Source organism: Gopherus evgoodei, chromosome 13 (assembly GCF_007399415.2).
Source record: "Gopherus evgoodei ecotype Sinaloan lineage chromosome 13, rGopEvg1_v1.p, whole genome shotgun sequence".
In the NCBI taxonomy this organism is placed as follows: domain Eukaryota; kingdom Metazoa; phylum Chordata; order Testudines; family Testudinidae; genus Gopherus; species Gopherus evgoodei.
The window spans coordinates 10849922-10874892 of NC_044334.1; the positions used below are offsets into that span (position 1 = coordinate 10849922).

The 24971-nt window shown below is 41.2% G+C and overlaps 1 protein-coding gene across 1 annotated transcript in view; it reads right to left on the reverse strand.

Moving 5' to 3' along the window:
• Window positions 1–9893: 9893 nt before the first annotated feature.
• The window catches only part of SLC15A4 (solute carrier family 15 member 4), a 61534-nt gene continuing 46456 nt past the window's right edge, over window positions 9894–24971 (reverse strand). Inside the window, exons 7-8 of the mRNA XM_030583013.1 lie at window positions 17720–17878; window positions 9894–11453 (exon numbers count right to left, since the gene is read on the reverse strand). Coding sequence (XP_030438873.1) covers window positions 11305–11453; window positions 17720–17878 — 308 coding nt within the window. The 3' untranslated portion in view covers window positions 9894–11304. The remainder of the gene's footprint in view (window positions 11454–17719; window positions 17879–24971) is intronic.

A 24971-nucleotide genomic window follows, 5' to 3' on the forward strand; every position in this document is an offset into this window, starting at 1 on the left:
AAGAATATGGAATAACTTCAGACGGTATGTAGCCCATCCATGCTGCATATGTAAGATTTTCATAGGTGTTTTTATAGTACTTTTCAGAATGGAGAAGATGCAGGAATCTGGGTTCTTCCCTTTGCTATGGAAATGCCATTCATTTTAAAGACTGCAAGGTGCCTCGTACAGCACAGTAGCCCATGGAAGTTATTCCTGACTGCACTCGTCTCAGAGGCAAAATTTCAGGGGGTGGTGGCATCACTTAATGAGTTGTCATACACACAGGATATTGTGGGGGGGGAGGGGAAGGAAGGGGGGCACACTATTTGAATGCTATATCCTTAACTGAACCCATCACTCAGCAGAAAAGCTGTATCTCCACTTTTTATTTCAAAATTGCCACAAGTAGCAGACAGAATAGGCTATTCTGTCTGCTGGAGACATGCATCAGGTCAGGGGAGAACAAATAATAAAGCATTGTTTAATACACTGTAATGGGCCCGGCAAATATTTAACTGTCTTAATATAAATGACCTCTGTGTCATTTTATTAACTCGGAAGACGCTGTAGTCTCTTGTGCAGGAGGCAGAAGAAAATGCATACGTGCTATGAGAAAATAAGGAGGAAATTGAGGGAAGATGTTATCAGGGTTTTTATACCTACCACAAAGTCTGCGTAGGCCTGCTTGGGCGATGCAGGAATACAATTTTAATAGATTATAGATAGTGCCCATCATGTCCTTCTGGTTTACAAGACACCTGCATTCATCCTGCTCACTCCAGGAATCAAAAGCATTTAAAAAGAGACAAACGCGGCTTAATTCAGCATGAATAAACTGTGAAAAGACAGACCACACCCAAGCAGAGCTTTCTATAAGCCAAAGGAAGACTTTGCTATTGACAGCCTAACTGATGTGATGGGCAGGAGCATAAGATCTTGAGATAGATCGCTCTCTTCCTTGCACTGGGAAATGTAAGATTACTTCATAGTCTAGACACTCTGGGTCACATCACCTACTTTCATGTGTGGCATGCCCTGGGATGTGCTGGTGCAGCATCAACTCCCTACGAAGCAGCTGAAATCACTGCAACCCGAGCAGGTTGCACTACATTATCCATTCCCAGGGTGACTTCCACTGTCTCGCAGGGTTCATTCAGAGCCATTACTGTAGAGTTATTGTCCCCCATTTACTCTGAGATACATTATAGGATGGTCCCAGTAATTAACATTAACGTTTCTCACGGGGACACCTAAGGAAGCTGTTATGGAACCAAAATTATCACGTGGCTTCACAGTGGCCGCACGCATCGCTTCATGGATGTGAAGTCCCACTAATTTTGGGAAGACTACTCCTACGTGAAGCGGAGCACACACATTCTGCTGGATGCAGGCATAAATCTAGGAGCAGGAGCGGCTGTCTTCTTCATCAAGGTGTACGGATAGGCACAACTGAAAGCCTTCCGTTATTTACAATGAAATTGAAAAAGGAAATCCAATAGCTCTAGTATGAAGTTTTCAGCAACTCCTTTAGTCATACCTGCACTGTCTATTCTGACACGTATTTTATTGCAGTAGCACCTAGAGGCCCACATTGCTGGGCACTGTACATACACATCAGAAGAGATGGTTCCTGTCCCAATGATCTTACAGTCTAACTCAGGGGTCAGCAACCTTTCAGCAGCGCTGTGCCAAGTCTTCATTTATTCACTCTAATTTAAGGTTTCGCATGCCAGTAATATATTTTAACGTTTTTAAAAGATCTCTTTCTACAAGTCTATAAAACATAACTAAAATATTGTTGTATGTAAAGTAAATAAAGTTTTTAAAATGTTTAAGAAGCTTCATTTAAAATTAAATTAAAATGAAGAGCCCCCCAGACCAGTGGCCAGGACCCAGGCAGTGTGAATGCCACTGAAAAGTCAGCTCGCATGCCACCTTCAGCACACGTGCCATAGGTTGCCAATCCCTGGTCTAACTAGACAACGTGAAAGGTTGAAGAGGAAACAGAGGCACACAGAAGTGAAATGACCTGCCCGGCCTCACAGCAGGCAAGTGTTAGAGCCAGAAGGAGAACCTTTTCTTCTGATTCCTGGTCCATTAGACCTTCCATTCCCTCCCTTCTCCCATGATTCCACAGTAATAAAGGGACACCTCACCTGTCCTCTGACTGAATCACTAAACTTTTTCAGTCCAAAGAGCAAGTGAGAGAGAGAGAGAGAGAGAGAGAGAGAAAGAAAAAGCAGGCATGCCTTTGTCTGTAAACCTCTAGCGTTTAAGGCAATCAGGCTGGTATGACAGTCTTACAACGTCTTAAAATTAAATTCAAGTGTTACATATCACACCTGCAGAATGGTTCAATATGTCTTACACTTCTATGTTACAAGGATATTTGACTCTATTCCAATCTGAGGTCCTTATAAAAACATTTGACATGTTCCAGCAGTATTAAAGCACTCTGCAGTGCACACAGCAATTTTAAATTATTGCAGCTCTCCACATATTTTTTTTTTATAAGTACTTGGGTTTGCAGTTTTCTACCATGTGGAGCAATTTAATAATATTGGAGATCATCAAATTTTATGAGTGGGAGTTCAGAACTGATCAGGATTCTGGATGTGTGCAATGTAATTTTAAAATCATTAAACTTTCAAAAATACTTATCAGCATCAGTGATGGGTTCACCCATGCCAGACCCTAAACGGGCAATGTTAGTACCTGTAAAAATTTTTGTCTGCTGCAGACCTGAAGTGTTGGCTGTGTTAAGACAGCTCTGGAAAAAATGAAGATTAACATATTGGCAGTTAGCCAGCCAAAAGTTCAAAAGGTCGGAGAATATAATTTCATAATAGCATGACTGTGTAATCAACCTATTAATAACCAGTATTCATCTGACTCTGTATTTTCCTCCTTTTTGACTCCATGCATTTCAACTTCCCTATTAAACGCAAATTTAGTAGCCTCAAAGGAAGAACAGCAATCTCTGGTTCCCCCCTCCAACTCCACAAGTTTACTTCAAATTCAGAAATTTCCACAGAAATGAGCTAGGAAGACAGACTTTGTATTATGTCTGTCTTGATGTTGATATATAGTAGACACACAAAAAATCATTTGAAGTTGTATCCCATCACCCGTCTTGATAGCAATGCGAAGTGTTCTCTTTGTCAGCTTGTATTTGATTAGTTATCACTCCCCAGCCCAGAAGTGGCTGCATATCAGTGTTGTTGCACTGATAATTTTTACAAAGGGCTTTGGAAACAATAAACGGAAGGAATTTTAAAATGTAAAATTGTGCTATGTCCCCTAGATCAAGAGTTACCATGGAGCCATTCCCATCCTTCCAACAAAAGGTTGGACAAAACTCACCACCAAGTCCATCAAGGCTGCCTGGTTAACCATCTCACTAGTCAGCACTGGATCCAGATTTTGCTATACAGAATACTAGCAAGCCAGGCTGCTTCAAGAAGCTGAGTTTTAACCCTGCACATAAAGTTAGATGTTAAAATAAAAGCACAATTTCAACCACTGCAGTGTCTGGGTAGCAGCCTGAAGAAAAATAGGGATTCATCTGTGCATAAAGCACTGCTCCTCGCAGAGGTTTTCTTGGCAGAGAATCAGATTTTCTATAGACTAGCAATGAAACTGTGCTTGTCTCCATGATCCATTGCAGGTGGCTTCTAATTTTAAGACCTGTGTGTTTTTTTACATACTTTAAACATACACTAGGACTACTTTATCTTTTGGTGTGCCAGTTTTTGTATCATCAAGGGGCAGAAGAATAATTTTGGAGCTCTGGGTGTTTCTAAGAGAATGGAGAGCAAAAAACTAACTAGCCCTCATAAAAAGGTAACTAGATATCAATGGAATTGGATACCAAGTCTTAAAAAAAAATGCATAATGGTACTCAGGGCTAGATCCACCAAAAAGAATCAAGCACCTACATCCAACATTTAAGCACCAGTGGCATACACAATACTCCTGCTCAGCTGCTGCCTAACCCTAGAGATGCTTGAGGTCCCTAGGTGCCTGAGTTTCCACCATTAAAGTCCTCATAATGCCTAAATTTCTGCTAATGAGCATGCACACAGCAGTCTCAGTGTAGGCATCTGGGTGCCTAAATTGTGCCTCTTCCCCCAGCTGGATCCTTACACCAGACATTGCCCTGTTCCACTCTGTTTATAATATAAAAATATATGTAGATATACCCATCTCATAGAACTGGAAGCAACCCTGAAAGGTCATTGAGTCCAGGCCCTTGCCTTCACTAGCAGGACCAAATACTGATTATTATTATTATTATTATTATTATTTTTATTTTTTTGCCCCAGACAGGCCCCTCAAGGTTTGAGCTCATAACCCTAGGTTTAGCAGGCCAATGCTCAAACCACTAAGCTATTCCTCCCCTCACTGAGCATACCTGAACCCACAAAATGGACAAGGCAGCAGCCTCCCTTATAGCCTCATCTCACCAGTGGACTATGGGATATTTTGGCATGTCTCTCTCAATCTCTCCTGTTGAGCTGCTCTACTGTGTATCAATAATTAAATATGCCTTGGGCCAGTGAGAGAAAGATAATGACTCTTTGGAGTCGAGGACCCCAATTCAAATCCTTTCTTCATATCACGCAGGAACAGCAGCACATGTAGGTCTCCCACATCCTGGGTGAGTGCCCTAGCTACTAGGATAAAGATTATGAGGGAGGCGGCTGCTGCTTCCTCCCCCAGCATGTGTTAGGTGCCTAGCTCTAGATAGTTCATGACTGAAAATCCCACCCTCTGACTCAGGTGCTTAATTCCCTTGGAGGGACAGAGCTTAAGTCCCACCCCCTGCCTTGGTATTTCCTACTGGCTAGCTTAGGTGGCTCCCGGCTCAAGAGTGCTGGCTTTTGTTGATCCCATTCTTGGATGCTCAACTCTCCTGATACACTGATAGGGAGTGTTGGCACTAAACAAAGGGCTGTGAATTCTGCGTGGATGGGAGGGCAAGAGTTTAGCATTGCTTTGCCTGAGACCTCGTCTACACAGGAGAGTTACTAAACATGAGTTATAGCACACTGGCTGTGCTATAGTGCATAAGATGCAGCAATAACAGACAGCTGGCCCCTGTTTCGATCTGTGTCACTGTGTACATGTGAGAGAATGCTGCAATACCCATGTTCTTTTGTGGATCTAGCCCTCAGTCCATGCATTTTACAGCTTTCACAACACGTTAATCTGACTGCCAAGTGTAATTTTCATAGACCTAAACAATATTTGAATTGTTTTTGCTCTTAAGAAAGGGAGGGATAGCTCAGTGGTTTGAGCATTGGCCTGCTAAACCCAGGGTTGAGCGCTCAATTCTTGAGAGGGCCACTTAGAGATCTGGGGTAAAATCAGTACTTAGTCTGGCTAACAAAGGCAGGGGGCTGGACTTTATGACCTTTCAGCATCCCTTCCAGTTCTTTGAGAGAGGTATATCTCCATATATTATTAATTTTGGCTGAATTTTTTTTGCTGACTGTCCAAGGTGATGTATAGACTCCTTTGTATCACTCAATCACATTACTAAAGAAAGAGGGAGAGGAAATCTTATCAATAAATAACCTCGTATTTAGACAACTGAAGCCTTACATCATTGATTAGGGACACAGTATGAAAAGGAAAAAGATAGCAAGTGTTTTATTAATATTTTGACCTCATTTGCAGTAGAAGATTGTCATGTTAGTTTCCCAAACTGAGAAAGAAAATCCAAGTTGATTCTTTAAAACGAAACAAAAAACCACTCACACTCCTTTCTTCATGGTGTGGCTATTCTGTAACTACCTTCTGTAGGGTTACCTACATCTTCCTCCAAAGTCTCTAGTACTGGCCACTGGCAGAGTCAGGACACTGGGATAGATGAACCACTGCAGTTCCTATGATCCTATGTTTGTGAAAGCATCAGATTCCTCCTCCAGCATGCTGATTGCAGACCACCACCACTCTCATGTCATGGGGTTATTGTAAATCTGATGCAAGCAGATCCAACTTTTGGCTAGCCGCAGTTTGAGGACCATCCTTAACATACATATATAGAATATGCAGTATATTCTGCAGTAGGGTAATTGCACAATAAATCTAGCATGAACAGGAATGTATTTAGCCAGATTCTGTACACTATTCTTAACATGAAGAATCACCACACAGCCAGACTACAGTAACCAGCACTGGGCCATCTTTTTTCATCCATTATTCATCGCTGTTTTGGACCTGGAGCAATGCATCCTTATGCACGTATTTATCCTTCAACTGGTATTACCTGCAATTCTTTTTATTTTCTATTCATTCACCGTAGAGTTATGTCCTTGCATTGGCCCTAGAGGGTACCACACACACTCAAGTATACACTTTAGCTACCAAAGAGAGAGAGTCCAAAAGTTCTCAGGTTCCATAAGGACACTTGCATCTAAAGCTATTGATTGTTCAAATGAAAGACATTATAACCTCTATTTGCTACGGGGTTTGTCTGTACTAATGTAGCCTGCCCTGCATATATGTAAGGACACTTGTTAACATCACTTAGCTTTTTGAAAAGCATAACCTATTTCAAATACAAACCAAAGTTAAGAATTCCACGCATCCATAAGCAAAGATTCACTACCAAGCTAAAACCTTGTTTGACAAGTTTCAGCCCTGAGCAACTTTCTACAACAGAGTTAAATAGAGAATACAATGGAAATGCTGAGAGACCCTTAACTATATATAGCGGCAGTAGCCAGCAATGCTATAATTAAAGTACTTCACTCTGAAGATTTGTATAAGGAAAGAGATTGATAGGGGCTTTCTGATCAATTCTTCCGGTTTAAAAAGAGACAGTTAGTTCATTCTGTAGAATAGGTATTTGCAATGAGGAGAGAATAGGTTTTTCCACATTACTGAAGAGATGCAAAAAATTAGAACGTGAAAATGCAATGAATCTAAGCGCTGGTCTCAATAAAACATTCTGACTCCTAAACACCAGACTGCTGTGCTTCATATTTGTATTATATTCTTGTATGGAAGCCATGACTTATTACTTATTCTTTGTATACTTCGTTGTAAATAGTAATTGTAGTAAGCCTGAAAGCACTGTATTAGTCTAATGCCTCTCATAGTAAGTATGAACTTCTTGATATTACATTTTAAATTAGTCAGGTGCTTACAAATGTTCATTTATGGTGACTCTTGTGAAGGATCTTTCTACTACACTGGAACAATCTGAAAAGTGAACATAACTAAACGTAAATTGTACACTTCAAGGTATTCCATTAATTAGCTATAGGGCTCAGCCATGAAGTTAATTGATTAATCCTACTTCTGTGAATGGAGTGGAAACACTAAAAGATAAGGCCTGGAGAATGAATCAGCTAAGCCTTTGAGTCACAAAGACCTTATCCCTTTGATGAGAAGTGCCAGATTAATCTTCATAAATGGTCTAATTACTTGTGCCTGGAGCTCAGCCAAGTCATTACAAATAAAAATTAAATTATACAACTGATTGCGTGTTCAGTCTCCTCTCAAGAGTGTTAGAACAACCATACTGCCTTACAATACAGGCAGACATCGACTGTTTACTTATTACAGTGTAGAATGTATCCCCCTACCACTGAACAGAAGAAACTAGTCAAGAATATATAGCTACAATGCCATTGCTTATATTAGGATAGCATCCAAAGATCCCTAATCAGGGCCTCCTTGTACTAAGCAGAGTACCCATATGACTTAGGTATGTCTATATTTCAAAGAAAAAACTGTGGTGCCAAATCTCAGCATTCAGGTCAAGAGACTCAGGCTTGTAGGGCTAAAAATAGCAGTGTAGACATTCCCGCTTGGGATGAATCCCAGGTTCTGAAACTGGGTGAGGGAGGAGGGTCTTGGAGCCCCTGCTGCAGCTTGAGAAGGAATGTCTACACTGCTATTTTGAGCCCAAGTCAAATGACCCAGGCTTGGCGCCATTTTTTCTTTGCAGTGTAAACATACCCTAAGTGAGTCAGGAACTTTGGAAAACACTATCTATGGGTCTTTGCCCAAAGCTTTACAGTCTAAAGACAAGAAACAACAGAAGGGAGAACCAAGGATTAACGTATAATATAAGTTATTGAGGAGCAGCCCTGAATCATTTCAAAGATTTCCCTATTCAACCTTAATGGACTTCATTTCCCTTCCTCCCCACCCTGACCTCATCCCCACTTTAAAAGTGACCTTGAAGTCATTGCATACTTTTATATTTGGCTAGAATAAGCCAGGCACAAAGAAGCTCTGAGCAGCTGAGTCAAAGTAATTGGGATGAGTGACACAGGACACCTGAATCCAGAGTCTATGTCTGATAAGCTGGCAGGCCCAGCCAAAAGATGTTCTATAGGAAACTAAGATATTTCTGTGCACTGCAACTGAACCTAAGTGACTACACTGCCAAGCTTTGGCAATGTGTCAGGGCAGAGGCTACAACCTACAGTTTCTTTGATTACTCTCCAGCCTCAAATATTTTTAAAATTAGACCATTTGAGTCTTATACTGCTTAGGAATTTCACGAACACCATTCAGGACCGTTTATCTCCAGGAAGAGGAAGTGAAGGAAGATTGCTTCTCTGGGATTTTTCTGACAAGGGGACCTTAAGTGTCCTTACTCATGTGTCTCATGCAAGGCCTGCAGTCCCATGATCGCCACAGATGAGAACAGCATTTGAAGGCGGCCAAAGGTGACACTTCTATGTCAGACTGATATTCATACCTTTTAGCCCCCTTGAATAAGGAATTCCAGAACCAAACCTCCAGATAAATAACTGACTAAGCCATAAGTGATGTTCAAGGAAACCTATGGAAACTGAGCTGCCTGCACACTGCACCAGTGTATGAGTTTACATCAGGGATTCTCCCTTCACCCTGTGACTGAAGAGTGGAGGCTGTTGTATTCCTAGCAGGAGACCCAAGACTGAAGTGAAAAACTAAAGAGAGACAGAACAAAAGGAACATTCACTGCAAACACTATCAGCCCTCCAAAGAGAAAAAAAACATGCCAAGTGGAATGCATATTAAGGCTCCACCCACTTGGGCGATTAAACTAGTTGAACCACATTAAAATCTAGTCTACCCCAAAGACTTTAATCTGTGGTAGCCCTACTGTAGCAAGAATCCGGTACCTTGCAGCACTGCCATTTCAAATTCCCTAGTGTAGATATGGTCTTAATACACTCCCTACTCTACATAAGTTTCCTATACAAGTGTGGAACAGGAACAGTTTTTATCATCAAGGAGCAGACTTTTGAGAATCAGTTAATCTAATGAGATGTAGCCTCCAATGCAGATGGGTATCTATAAAGAATTCTAAAAACAGCCTTGCAAGAAATTAGCTAAATGGTGGAAGTATTTATTGGTATAACTGGGTAACAATTAGGTGTACAGCAAAGTTCTTTTCTGCAATTACAAATGCTTTAGAAATACAAACCTGTCTTCACATGGAATCAAACCTTCCTGATTCATCTCCTCAGAGTTCTGTCATCTTAAAAAGGGAGATCGCTTGATAAATAGATTTTTAGATAGTCATATGATTCTTCTGTAGCCTACTCCGGTCTTTGCCAAGCACATTAATCCCACCAGACCAAACTGGCTTTAAAGATGATATACCACAAATAGGGCATTAAAAGCTAAATAGAATAGAAATTACATTAGCCAATAGGGAATATTTACAGTTTTGCATACAAGAGATGCAGTTCTTACTTTCACTATTCTGTTCAAGTCTTACACCATGATCAGGAGGTATTTAGGGACTTAGACCCAGCAGGTTTAGCACTAGCTTGTGGGTCTTTTACCAAGACGACAAATATATGTAATTACCCCCAGACTCATTCCATTGGGTGGCACAATTAATAGGATTGTAAGATGTATTTGAGGAAATAAAGACCAAAGAACACTGGAGATCTGCAGTGTAATTTTATTCACCTGGGAACAAAGGGTCAGAAGTCACAGCACAAGAGTTCATTTTGCTTTGTAAACTCATTAAAAGGACATTCTATGTACCAAAAAATATTTCAACATTTTAAATGCAGTCAAAGGAAACTGTAAAAACTCAAAACACATTCAACTGTTTAGTAAAATATTGATTTTTCAGTTTTTCTTTATAATCACTTGCAAAGTATTGCTTTCCATATCACCTTGCATATGCAGTATTAAATACAATAGGGTAAAGCAATTAAAGTTGAACAGGCTGAAAGAGTAAAAACTACATTTACTCTATAATAGGAATGTGTTGCTGAAAGGTTCTAGCCCGGTAGCACATTAGCAAGAATTACATAAAAGACACCAGGACTGAAGATATTAGGGCTAAGAGACCTCCAATTGATATTACACATTCATCTACTGAAATTCAGTCTCCAATCTCTTTTCACATGCTTGAAAATACTTAAGGAACTTTCAATAGAGGTAATGAAACTGATAACCATTAGATAAAAGACTTGCTTATTCAATGGACACAAAAGTTTCCCTAATGTCCTAATACATCTAACTCTGACCTTAAAAAAATAAAAAATAAAAAAAATCCTGGAGTAAAACCAGTTCAGTCCCCAAAAGTCTCTAACATGTATAAAAAATGATAGCAGCTACAAAAGAACCTACTGTATTGTCTAAATGCACCCAAGCCCATTTTATATTAAATACTGAAGTGTAGGCTTAAAACATTTGTCCTATTTGCAACAAAAGATCCGCTGCATACAAGCCATCCCTTTTTATCCAGGCTAGTCAGACCTATAAAGTTTAGATTGCCTCCAATTGTCCCAAAATTGACCTGTTGAATTTCGTGTCCTCAAATTTTTAAAATTCAGAGGAGATCTCTTACTAATTTCACTGAGCCTCTTGAACTATAACCAGAACTTCAAGGAAATACAGCATTGTGGGAAAAACAGGTGCCTTCAACATAAGACTGCTGAAAAGTGTTCCCCCCTCCCCCCCCATCCACCTTTCTTCACTGAACAAAGTTCTTTACTTAGGAGTGAGCCACATTACACAATGTCGCCTTATTAGTTTTGACTAGTTACATTCAGTTTCCAAAGACGTTAAGTAGTCCCAACATGTCAGCATGAGCACAGCGCCTTCAATATCTAGAGTTAATGCACTTCCAAGATCTGCATTCTCTCTACAACAGGGCATATGAGCCCCACCAACATAAGGCACTTACCTACAGGGAAAGGGGGAGGGGTGAGAACTCATGTAACATGCACATTTAAGGAAAGAGTCCCATTGGAGAACAGTTTAAGATCTCGCAAACTATCAGTTCATTGCCAGTTAATTTATTGCATGCTGGTCTAATAAACTGCTCTTCCACTTCAGATACTGTCAGGTCCTCCCATTGGCAGTCACTCCATTAGTCCTTGATCTTTGACGGTCGTATTTCACAGAAACAATAAGGAAAAGCAGGAGGGTTGCTCCTTGGATAGCCGCCAGCAGGAAAAAGTAATAGTTTAAAAAGCAGCCATTAATGTTACCTAGAAAGAATTGGAGAGGAAAAGTAAATACATAGGGAGTATACAATCCCGCTCAGTTGTATAATAGAGATTTCTCTCTCCAAAAGGTGTCAGCAAAACCAGAACCAGATCATATTTCCATCATGTAACCGGTATTTCAATTTTTGGCATTATCTAGAATATAAATTGCAGTTCTAGGAAAATATACAGCCTGCAAGCTGTGCTTTGTATTTTGTGCTTGTACCTCTTAAAGTCAGGAATGCCCTTGAGAAGAGCAGACCCCTTTCGCCCACACAATATGATTTCTCCTCAATGACTGCACACAACCCCACTTAATGTTACAGGAATTACATGTGTACAGAGGTGAGCACAAGGCCCCTTAGGCCTAAACAGTTCTTTTTAAAAAGAACTAGCAGCCTGAAAAAAAGTAGACAGAGGCCTTGGCTACACTGGCACTTTACAGCACTGCAACTTTCTTACTCAGGGCTGTGAAAAAACACCCCCCTGAGCGCAGCAAGTTACAGCGCTACAAAGCGCTAGTGTAAACAGTGCCGCAGAGCTGGGAGTGCGGCCCCCAGGGCCGCAAGCTAATCCCCACGGGGAGGTGGAGTACCTGCAGCACTGGGAGAGCTCTCTCCCAGCGCTGGCGCTGCGACCACACTCGCACTTCGAAGTGCTGCCGCGGGAGCACTTTGGAGTTTTGAGTGTAGCCAAGCCCAGAGACAGGAAAGTTGTGAAGGTGCCTCCTTTTTTATAATTGATTTTCAACTAATGCAGAACCTGAATTCATTTAATAAACTCCTAAAAGGGAGAGAGAAATGTAAGTGCTAACCAGAAATGTTTATAGGTGATGTACCCATGCAATGCCTTGTGGGCTCACTCATACTTCAGATAAAACAGGTTACCTGAAAAACTATGAAATGCATATCTAAACAGATTTCTGCTCTTCTCCCAATTTAAATAAATGAGACCACACACAGAGGTGTCCCCTCCCCCTTTTTTTCTTTAAATATAAAAAGAGCTACCTTGCTAAAAATGGAAACCAACTCCCCTGCTGGAAATGCTACAAGCCGAATATGCTCTCTCAAGACTGCTGTCAGAGTAAGACAAAAGCCTCTGAACTTAATTTGCTTTTAATTTACAGGCTATAGTTTCTTCATTTTAAATCAGAACCCCCAAAATGTATTTTCTCCTCAATGCCCTCTCACTCTGAAACAGAGCTTAGTATGTAAATGGACAATCTTACTCTCCTGCAAGGAGAGTTAGAACAAGATTTTTATCAACAAGTGGTCAGGTTTATGGCTCGCTGCTTAAATAGAAAGGCAATCAGTAAAAAAAATTAAATGAATTATGTTGGTATAGAAAACATTTTGATATGAAAATGACTTAAATCACTGAAGATTTAATTTCACAGACGTATGCAAAAAAAACTGTATGGCCAAAACAAATCCAACGTATATTCAAAGGAATGAGTGAGGAACATTTCCAACTGCTCAGCACCTCCTCCACCTCTATTTCTTCACTCAAAGCATCATCATTGGTTTTTGTATATTTCTTTCAACATGCTGAGGCATTTTCACAGCAACTTCCTAGCAATTCTGCACACAAGATGTAATGTAGATCTGAAAGATTTATGAATGATGATTTTTCACTTTTACTACCTGAATTGTCAAAAATCTGATTTTTTCTAACCCACTTTCCACAAATTTGTACAATTAATTCTTGGGCTTGGTTTACACTACCAACTTATGCTGGTATAACAACATCGCTCAGGGGTGTGTAGACAGTGCTATGTAGATGGAAGGGCTTCTCCCATTGACATACCTTCTGCCTCTCTCTCGGGGAGGTGGTGGACCTATGCTAATGGGAGAGGCTCTCCAGTCAGTGTAGTTGGTGTCTTCACTAGGCACTACAGAGGTGCAGCTGCAGCACTTCCAATGTGGACAAACCCTTGAACTGTAAGTTGTTTAGAATCCGTTCATTATACACGTGCAATATTTGAGATCAGAGCTTTGGATGATACCACTCATACAGTGTCTTTTTCTAACTCAACTGGATATGTAACTGAGAATCAAGTCTCCAAAGTGAACTTTTAAATACAAGATCAAAGCTAGTTTTCTCTGAATAATCTCCAATATTCACTAAAAAGGAATTCTATGAACAATCCTGGCAGAAATCCTATTTGCTAACATATTCACAGAGAGCAAACAGTGAAAGCAAAGTTTGTACTGTCATTGCTCCACAAGACAGATTTTTTCTTTTAGGTCCACTGGATCATTCTCTTTTTATCCCTTTAACCATCCAATGTTCTAATTTAATTTATCCACAGTTTTTAGCCAATACTACCTAAGCTATTTCATGGAAAATAGAAGTTTATGCAATGAAGATGGTAAAATGGTCTAATTTTAATTATCTCCTAGAATATAGTGAACTGTAAAGCTTTAGGGTAAAAACATATGTTTTACAACATCATTGAATTGGATGAAGCATAAACAGAATTCTGAAGTTCCTATACTACAGTTTCTTCAGACAACCTCTTAGGCCATGTCTACATCTAAAATTTTGCAGCGCTGGTTGTTACAGCTGTATTAGTACAGCTGTATAGGGCCAGCGCTGCAGAGTGGCCACACTTACAGCAACCAGCGCTGCAAGTGGTGTTAGATGTGGCCACACTGCAGCGCTGTTGGGCGGCTTCAAGGGGGGTTCCGGGAACGCGAGAGCAAACCGGGAAAGGAGACCAGCTTCGCCGCGGTTTGCTCTCGCGTTCCCGGAGCCACCCAGCAAACCGCAGGGAAGGAGACCTGCTTGCTCGGGGTGCCGGGAACGCGAGAGCAAACCGGGAAAGGAGACCAGCTTCACCGCGGTTTGCTCTCGCGTTCCCGGAGCCACCCAGCAAACCGCAGGGAAGGAGACCTGCTTGCTCGGGGTTCCAGGAACGAGAGAGCAAACCGGGAAAGGAGACCAGCTTCGCCGCGGTTTGCTCTCGCGTTCCCCGAACCACCCTGCAAACCGCAGGGAAGGAGACCTGCTTGCTCGGGGTTCCGGGAACGCGAGAGCAAGCCGGAGAAGGAGACCAGCTTGATTACCAGAGGCTTCCTCCTTCCACGGAGGTCAAGAAAAGCGCTGGTAAGTGTCTACATTGGATTACCAGCGCTGGATCACCAGCGCTGGATCCTCTACACCCGAGACAAAACGGGAGTACGGCCAGCGCTGCAAACAGGGAGTTGCAGCGCTGGTGGTGCCCTGCAGATGTGTACAGCTTCAAAGTTGCAGCGCTGTAACTCCCTCACCAGCGCTGCAACTTTCTGATGTAGACAAGCCCTTAGCCTTGTTCAATGTTAATGGTGCCTGTGTGTCTGAAGGCCTCAATCTCCCCTCCCTGCTCAGCCGAATGGGGAAATAAAGTTACAAAAATTCATCATGAAAAATTCAACAGCAGTATTCACATCAAGCCATTACTGCAATTCTCTTTCAAACCTCTCAGAGCAAAGTTAGGAATCCATCCAGCTATGTGGAACTTCTTTCTGGTTCAATTCACCTCTGACATTTCTTCAAAGTTGTTTTAAGCTAGTGATTTGTGGCACATTAAATGCTTCTAAATTAAGAAAGCTCATTGATAAAACATTATCCTTCTATTAAGAAATAAGCTCCTACTATTGCTGAATTTTTCAAGAATACACTATGGCTTGCTTCCAACGTGCCACGAGCTACAGCCAAATTGGACCATTATGACTATTATAAGTGAAAGGGAGAAGCAAGAAATAAAGGACGCACACATCAATCCTTACAAGCTTTGAATGCAGCGTACACATGTGTTGAGATTAAGTTATTGTACTTATAGAAACGCAAGATCTAATTAAATGAGTTTATAATAAAAAAGCAATAAAAACAAAAGCAGTCTTCTCTTGACATTTCAAATACAATATACTTCCAAAACTCCATCTGAAGAGCAGAAGTAGTAATATTCCTTTGTGGGATAGGATGTTAAAAATCAAGATTTCATGGAGTTATCACAGAAATAATTTAATCATTTCAATGTAGCAATCAACGCTTAAGTGCCAGCAGACAGCGTGCTCTACTGCCATCAATGGGAAGTAGTGAGAGAACACATGGGAGAACATTTAATGCTGTTAATTTATACCGCATTTCTTTAAAAATGTATAGTTGTAGAATATCTAATGAAAAATTCACAAACACTTCATTCACAATAAAGCTTCAGTCTCACAACTGATGGGCAGGAACCTTGAAGACCTTACTAGGTCATTTTAATTTAAAATTTGATACATTTGCTAAAACATTTTTAAAATAAAACAGTGAATTTAACACTTTGAAAAGTACTTGATAGCACTAAAAAACAATGAAGACCTATTTATTCACTGGAGTAACAGTCCATGTAGCAGCAACACAAGATACTACAAACCAAAACCACCCCGCTGGTAGGCCTCAACCCCTGATTCCAAGGTACAAACTTTGGGAACGCAAGGGGAGATAAGAGCTCCACAGCTGCCGTTTAGGGCCAAGATAGATAGGGATTTCTGGTAATTCCCTGGTAACAGCTGTCCACTGGGAAGCAGACTGAGCATCCCCAGTTTACTCTACACAGCTGACGAAAGGAGCCACCCGAGGCAACACCTTTCAGTCTTAATAACCCAGGAAGTATTTGAGCCAATCTATGTTTCTAGATGGGGGTGCTACTTTTTCTGGGGCTGTTTTATCATAACCTAAGGAAAACAAGATGGGATGGATCATGCTAGAAAAGGGGACAAAAATGTCTAATTAAAAATGTCAAGTATGACAAAAATTTTATAACTAGTAACTTCCTCCATATTTAGCGCACATCTCTTGAATTATGTGTATGTTGTAAGAATGGACAGATTTGATCACCAAAGTTGCCATGGCAGAATAAATCTTGGCCAATATTAAACAACCAGTTTTAAAGTCTTTTTATCATCTTCAGGATGAACAAACATCAACCCCAGAGGAACTAGGTCTCTCATTGAGAATTTGCTGGTCTGGTTCTGTGCTGTTCAGTCGTTGCTCTACTAGTCTCTTACGCTGCCTACGGTTTAGCAAGAGACACGAGGTGGGTGAGGTAAAATCTTTTATTGGACCTCACCCACCTTGTCTTCCTAAAGTCTTGGGACCGACACAACTACAACACGGCATATGGGGTTTCCCAGGCAGCTCAAGAATCTCAGGGAAAACAAACAAACAGTTTCCCATTCACCTCATCTGAAAAATCTCAAAATGCTAAATTATAGAAATATTTTGTACAACAAAGATTATTCCTGTGAAAGCCATGTCAAAAAACCCCACATCCTTAGAAATTCAACAGTTATGGGTGTGTCAGAACAAAATGCTTGTTACTGCTGTACAACCAGATGAAACGTGGGACCTCTGTTTTTGGAATAAAATTTTGTTTTTAAAGAAGGAACTTGTAAAATAAAGATGCCAACTTATGGCATAAATGTAGTTTCCAGACAGACTGTTAAAAAAACCCTACCTCACATCTGATCTAGCAGAAAGGGCAAAAAAATTCAACACCAAGTTTTACTTTAGGCATAATTTGTAGAGGGTACATAAAACTGTACCTGCATATCAGTGTTAACCTAATTTATTAAATCTTTCACACGCTCTTCTTGCTGGAACTAATCATGCCACTGAAGTCTGTAAATGATCTTATGAAATTCCCAAGGTGCCACCTACTGGTGTCAATGATTTTGTTTAACTTCAACTGACAGTGAAAGCATGGCTTAGGTGGGACTGTAAGATAAAACTGATTGCTAGGTAGAAATGCAAATTTAACTCTTGTATGATAATTGCCACAAAGTACCCTGAAACATGAGTTGCAAATAATCAGCACTCTGTAGTCAAAAACCTGTTTTATTATTTTCACTGAAAATGTGTAATTTAAAAATTTTTAAGAGACAGCAAAAAACTTTCTTCAACTGCTTCTACTAATCTAGACATTCCAGCTAAAATATTCTTAAATGTACAAATATCTTCTGGTGAGCAAAAATAGTAACACAGCTGAGCAATTAACTGAATCAGCTCTTTTATAAAGTCCACTTTACAACACATGCATTTCTAATATATCCATTTAAGACAGTATCTCAGCTCCAATTGTAGCAATATGCCAGATGAAATTATGTCTTTGCCATATTAAGAGGGTTTACAAATTCAAAGTGTTACAATTCTAAGCTAAGAAAGTTCCCACCCTTGAAATATAATGATTCCTGATTAAGCATTTTACTTCATCATCCTCCAATACACTGAGGATTACTTACCAAAATCTGTATGATTACTCATCCAGCCAATTGCGTTAATAGACACCAACGCCAGAAGTCCTGAGCCAACAAATGACCCAATTCCAGAAAAGAAAAAGAACAGTCCCATAATGGCACTCTGCATGGATTTGGGAGCAGCTGAATATGCAAATTCTAGGCCTGTATTAAAAAAAAAACGGTATCAATCTGTAAGAAATTAATGTGCTTGGTTATCAGCTCAATGTGCCTGCTAATGACAAATATCCATGAACACTGAAAATACATTTGTACAATGCTAAAAACAGGAACTTGGATTTTCAGAGGACACTAAGGGATTTATGTACCCACTCCCATTGATTTCCAATGAGTATCCAACTCCCTTAGCCTGCTCTGAAAGTCTTAGTCAAGGTTATCAATGTTTTATATTTGCATTAAAACCTGAACTTATATATAAATATAAAATACTTTGATTTTATGTGCTGCATCACTCCCCTATTGTTCTTTCAGCAAGTGTACAACCTTTTAGCAAACAAGTTTTCTCAGAAAACTCGTGTCAACTGATACCAGTCAAGTCTCATTGTATACCAGAATCAACATACCATCAACATACCATCTAGGACACTGTCCAGCCAAACTGTTTTTGATCCAAACTGTTTTTGGCAAGTCTGTTTTGGAACAGTTTTTAAAAAGCCATGTTTGAGCATTGATGGAAGGTGACTAAAATATGACCGAAATGTGAAAATTTTTCAAGTAGTTTTCATAACAAAAGCCAGCTCTCTTGACTCCCATATGGTCTTCTTGGTTAGACCATGTTTTGGAAAGTCATGTTTTGACTGAGGCAAATCCTACATCCCGCATGGACGATCATTTCTCTCAATTTGCAACACTTAGGGCAAGTCTCAATAGTTTAAGAAATGTCCCCTCCTTCCAACACAGTTAACTATTTAACTTTACTGTGGGCAGATAGGACCTAGAATCTGCATATCAGACTAATCTGCAGCCCCAGTGCCCCAACAGGATATGCTGTTATAGGCCTGATCCCACAAACAACTTAGGCACATGCTTAACTTTAAATAGTCAGAATTCTACTGAAGTCAATGGGACTACTCACAGGGCATAAAAGCGAGGACAAGTTTTTGCAGAATCACAGCCAAGGTATTGTCTACAGGTAAGGAGAAGGGATGGAAACTTAAGACAAAGTCTGCCTTTTCCTGAAATTAATGGGAAAGACTCTCCATACCTCCTTTATGCTTCTTTAAAGAGGCATGGCTGCGCCCATGAAGCAAGCTCAGAGCCATCCTCTGTTCACATAATGTTGAAACTGCAAGTATTTCTTTAACACTGCTTGACTATCACTACTCATCCATACACAGTGCTTGATAGGAACACAATGGTGCTTTCCTTTAAGGGGAAAGGCTTAAGACTTCAAGCCAGATGGGTCAATTAGTCAGGGCCTGAGGGTGCAGTTCTATTCAGACAAGGAAGTGCATCAGAACTACATGTTCTCCCTTACTGATCTGTAGTGCCACATGGGAAACCGTGTCTGAACCACCACATTGTTCTCCCTTGAAGCGGAGAGCATTTGAATGCTGCCAAGTGAAGAGCCCTTTTTCAGAAGTCAGGCGGGAGGCTCCAATAAAGGTAAACCCACAACATGAGGTTCAGTGTCCTTATAGATGTATGGAAGACAACAGTATGTTTCTGGGAGAAGACAGCTTCTGTTTAATACAACGAACACTAAAGAAGTTAAAAAATTGTCCAAACCGTATTTATTGGGATGTTTTGCCACTAATATTTTATTTGAAATAGTTTCTAATTCTTATTTGGCCAAACCCTTATTAAAAATGCAGAAGTCTGTTCATCTTAAATAAGACTGTAACCTTGCACTAAATAACCTCAGCTGTCAGAAAAGTTTCCAGGCTATCCGAGATTCAGTCTGGTGACCACACTGGATACTAGTCACACAACTCCAACTGAAGTACACTGAGTGAAAGAACTCCAGTCTGATTTTTTTCTTCTTAGTTCCTTCACAAAAGCATTAGATTTAAGTGATACCTTTGGGGGGGATGGAATACTACATACTTCTGTAATTAAAAAAAAATCATGCTTCCAAACTTGAATAATGTTCCTAAGCACCCGAATATTTAATCTGGCCTAAAGAACATAAAATCTTTTCTTTGCCTTCAGTGATATTGCTGCCTGCTGGCAGCCATTGATAACAATTTCATGCTACCTCAAATAAGTAGTTTTGAAATTAAACCCTCTAGTTGTTGGTGTCATGTGAGATTACGATTCTCAGCTAAATAAGGGTGCTTTAAAAGGATTGCAGGGAATAATACAAAAGATGAATTCAGTGTGTGTCACCTTTTTAAAGGTACCTGAAGTGAAACTAATATGGTTTAATAAAATTATACTCAGCTTTACTGTAAACAAAAACAAACTTATGTTTCAGGTTTTAACATATTCAGTTCTTTTTGAACAAAGTGCTTTCAAATCGCAGCATTGTAACCATTAACATTTCACTTTTTTAAAACTGAATTTCATAGCACTATGGATACGCCGATCACATTTAAAAATCATGTTTTTCTTGAAGTATTTTCCATTCAATCTTAAGGCACCTTCTTATTACCAGTCATTTAATTTAGATAATTATCAGAAGATTGAAACAAAAGCTTTGAAAACCAAATGGAAGGAAAGGGTAATATAAAGAACAATTAAGAGGTGCATGAACTCCCCAGGTCAAACAGGCACATTTACATTCCCCCCGCCAAAAAAAATAAAATAAAATAAAAAATTGGCTATACAGGTTTTCACATAGAATATCAGGGTTGGAAGGGACCTCAGGTGGTCATCTAGTCCAACCCCCTGCTCAAAGCAGGACCAATCCCTAGACAGATTTTTACCCCGGTTCCCTAAATGGCCCCCTCAAGGACTGAGCTCATAATCCTGTGTTTAGTGGGGCAATACTCAAGTTACAAAACCATTATTGGAGCTGCAACAAGTGCAAAAGAACAGCAGTGTAATTGCATGAGAATACGACAGGACTTAAAAGGTATTACTTCCTGTCTATTAAATCAAGTAGTACAAACAACCTGGAATCTAGGACTCAACAGAAGAATTTATCACTCTTTTTTTAAACCACTGATCCTTTGACAAATACATTGAAAATATCTGTTACATTTTGTTTGGGAACTTTAATGAACTATGTAATAATTCTGATAGTTAAAAGAGAAAGATGACATCTCAAAGAGGGAGGCACCAAATACAAGAAATGCCTGTATGTTTGAAAAAGGTAAGTCAGTTGCGTACATGAATTCAGATTTAGAGTTAACATGATTCCCCTAATGTTGCTAAGCAACTGCTGCTTTATTCTCTGCTTTAAGCTTTCTCTGTAGTTGAGAAAGATATTAAAAAAGATGACATTCAGAAAGTGACTTGTTTAAGCAAGAATTCCAATTGCTTATTCTGAAGTGATAGAAACAGCCTATAGTTGCTGGGGGTAGGAAAATATTCTAAGATAACCGGAGATATTATGATGTTATTACACATACAATAAAACGTAACATGATAAAAGGGCAGCACTGATTATTGCAAAAGATCCGCTCTACACTCCCACAGCACATCTTAAGTTAGCACCTTAAGTCGCTCCATTCCCCATTTTACAAGCAGTTAAGTTGAGACAAAGATGTTAAGTGATCTCTCCTATATATTATTGCGGCAAGATCAGGAACAGACCCCACAGACTACTAGCCTGGTGTTTTACTTACTTAACAATTCCCCAAGGTGCTAAATTTTATTTCTTCTAGTCCAATACAATGCTAGTCTGAACAGCAAGTTACACCCTCCCAGCAGACAGAAAAACAACAAAGAAAAGCTTGCACCAGCTGTGCAGGCCAGTTTATTATACTCCTAAGTAATGAAGAGCAAAATGAAGTCAAATGATGGGGAAAACATGTAAAAGGACAAGTGCCTCAGAAGTAGAGGAGAATGTAGCAGAAGGTACAAAGAATTAAAGGCTATGAAATAAACATGTAAAAAGCATGAAATGAAAGCTGCTGATCCCTTCTATTCCAAAGAGAGTCAGGCTGGGAACACAAATCAATGTTGTGGCCTACTTGTGAACTGACCAGTACCTACAGCCAAGATGGCCTCTGAGGCCATGCCACACCTATCTGAATAGGATGGACTTTTAGATGACTTGAGATAGTTTCATGCATCTTCATATTGTAAAAGGTAATCATAAATCCCAACATCTAGCACCCATTCATGTAAATGCATGCTGCTTGTTTCACATGCAAAATTCCTGGAAGATAGGTCCATCAATGGCTACTAGCCAGGATGGGCAGGGATGATGTCCCTAGCCTGTTTGTCAGAAGCTGAGAATGGGCAACAGGGAATGGTTCACTTGAAGATTACCTGTTCTGTTAGTTCCCTCTGGGACACCTGGCATTGGCCATTTTTGGAAGACTGGATACCGGGCTAGATGGACCATTGGTATGACACAGTATGGCCACTCTTATGTTCTCCTTTTGCACCAAAACCCAGCCCGCTCAGAGAATTTAACCATTTCCCAGTACTGGTGTGCCATAGCAGGACAGATGGAAGCAAAGGGCTGATGAGCTAAAGGCTCTGTGCTATTGACCTGAAGGGGAACAGACTTTATGGGAACTGGGGACAGCACAAGCCAAATGTTCTGATTCTAACTTACTGATTTAGTCAAGTGTGACAAAAGGAGTAGCAGCCTCTGAAAACCATCTTGTCCCATAATGGGAAATCCTATCTGAGGGTATGTCTACATCTACAATTTTGCAGCGCTGGTTGTTACAGCTGTATTAGTACAGCTGTATAGGGCCAGTGCTGCAGAGTGGCCACACTTACAGCAACCAGCGCTGCAAGTGGTGTTAGATGTGGCCACACTGCAGCGCTGTTGGGCGGCTTCAAGGGGGGTTCGGGGAACGCGAGAGCAAACCGCGGGGAAGCAGGTCTCCTTCCCCGCGGTGTGCTCTCGCATTCCCCGAACCCCCGAGCAAGCAGGTCTCCTTCCCCGCGGTTTGCTCTCGCGTTCCCCGAACCCCCCTGCAAACCGCAGGGAAGGAGACCTGCTTGCACGGGGGTTCGAGGAACGCGAGAGCAAACCACGGGGAAGGAGACCTGCTTCCCCGCGGTTTGCTCTCGCGTTCCCCGAACCCCCCTGCAAACCGCGGGGAAGGAGACCCGCTTGGGGGGGGATTCGGAGAACACCGGAGCAAACCGCGGGGAAGGAGACTTACTTGATTACCAGAGAGGCTTCCTCAGGTATGCTGGGATACCTGCTTATTCCACGGAGGTCAAGAAAAACGCTGGTAAGTGTCTACACTTGATTACCAGCGCTGGATCACCAGCGTTGGATCCTCTACACCCGAGACAAAACGGGAGTACGGCCAGCGCTGCAAACAGGGAGTTGCAGCGCTGGTGATGCCCTGCAGATGTGTACACCTCCTAAGTTGCAGCGCTGTAACCCCCTCACCAGCGCTGCAACTTTGTGATGTAGACAAGCCCTGAGGGAATCATCTAAGGCAGAGGTTCTCAGACTCCCTGAGAAGGCACAGCTATGAGCCAGGGAAGTGCCAGCTGCCTGTCTTTTGACCAGGGTGTAGTGCTGCCAGAGTGGATTCAGAGCTCCGCTTGGTGTGGGCGCTGGCCAGGGAGGGGTGGACACCAGAGAAAGCAGCTTCACCCGGTGCTCTGCCCCTCAGCTTGGTTATGCCCACAGCAATGCAGGGGCTTTCCTGCTTCTGCCATGTTCTCCTGGCCACCCCCATATCTCCCATACTCTCTTTGGTTGAAGTAGCCTATGCAGTATCAGAAAGGCTCCTCTCCATTCCCACAGGTCCCCATCTCATTCCCACTGTATTCTGAGGGCTCCTCTCCATTCACTACTGATCTGCTGCTCACCTTTAGGCAGTGGGGCTGGGTAAATTAGGATGACCAGGAGCGCTCTCTTTCTGATCAGCTGCAGCTGTTAACTTCCAGTTCTGCACTCACATCACAACAGCAGCCCCTGTGCAAAGTGGGCTCTGAGCTCTGCCGCAGCTCGTGGAATCACCTTCCTCCCTGTTCCCTGGTGCCACAGGGCGCCTGTGCCTGGTCACATCAGGTGCCAGGGAGAGCCGGGGTCCTGCACAGTTCCTGCCTTGGATGATGTGCTGACTTCTGCAGTGCACCAGTGCAGCTGGAGAGTAACCAGTTGGTCTCTCCCAGGAATAGCCTCAGCTTCCCTGAACATACCACAGCAGAGGCCCATCCCAGTTACTGACTCTGCACCCTCATTGGACTTCCTGCTGGATTGGACCTACGCACAGCTCACAGAGCTGCTGGACCAGCGAGTACCATACTCTGCCTCACTGCCCAGGAACCCCACTGCTCCTGCCCACCTCCACTAAAGTGAGGGGGCCTGCTCCCTACCTGTGAGCCCAGCATCCGTGAACCCCGTCACTTCTTCCCACGGCCTCTGAAAACTGGGGAAGAGTTGCAGTGTCAGTCGGCGTTACAGTTTCCAAAAGCATTTGGGCAGTGTTATGTTAACTGCTCTGATCTGTATTTTCTGAACACAAAAGGTGCTTTATGAAATAAAATTGGTACTTCTGACACAAATACTCAGACCTATATACCAATCAAAGCCCTTTAACTATTACTTGTATTCTTGCAAAGTATGCAATTTTCAGTTTTGTGTTGTCACAATAAACTATGGGGGAGGGGGAAATTGGTTTTTCTTAAACTTTGCTGTATGGAACCTAAGTTAGGAACCCCTGTGCTAAGGGGAAGAAACTAAGTTCAACGTTAATTTGCACACATGTTTAAAGCTTAAGATACTGAATTACTGTGGCTGTTAATATATCATTTTATGTTATGGCTCTAAGCAAAAGCTCCATTTGACTTAACTGGAGTAAGGTCACTGAGGGCGTGATCTCGCATTAGGACTAGCTAGCTGTACAATGTTCATAGTGTATCAAAATACCTATGTATAGATCTAATTGCAATAGGTTGCTAGTGTTATTAACTGAATATTGTTCACAAGCTCCAAATAGTAAACAGAAGTTTATTGAAAGAATCACAACAGCAATGTATTTATTGTTTAATTATAAGAAGAAACCAACGCAAGCCATGTCACATACAAAACAGCAGCAACAGATAAATGGTCTGCACTTTTTTTTTTGTGCTAATGAACCCTAAAATGTGTGTGAAACAGACCAGAAAATAAGATTTTATAGTCTCATTCACACTCTCCTCCCAC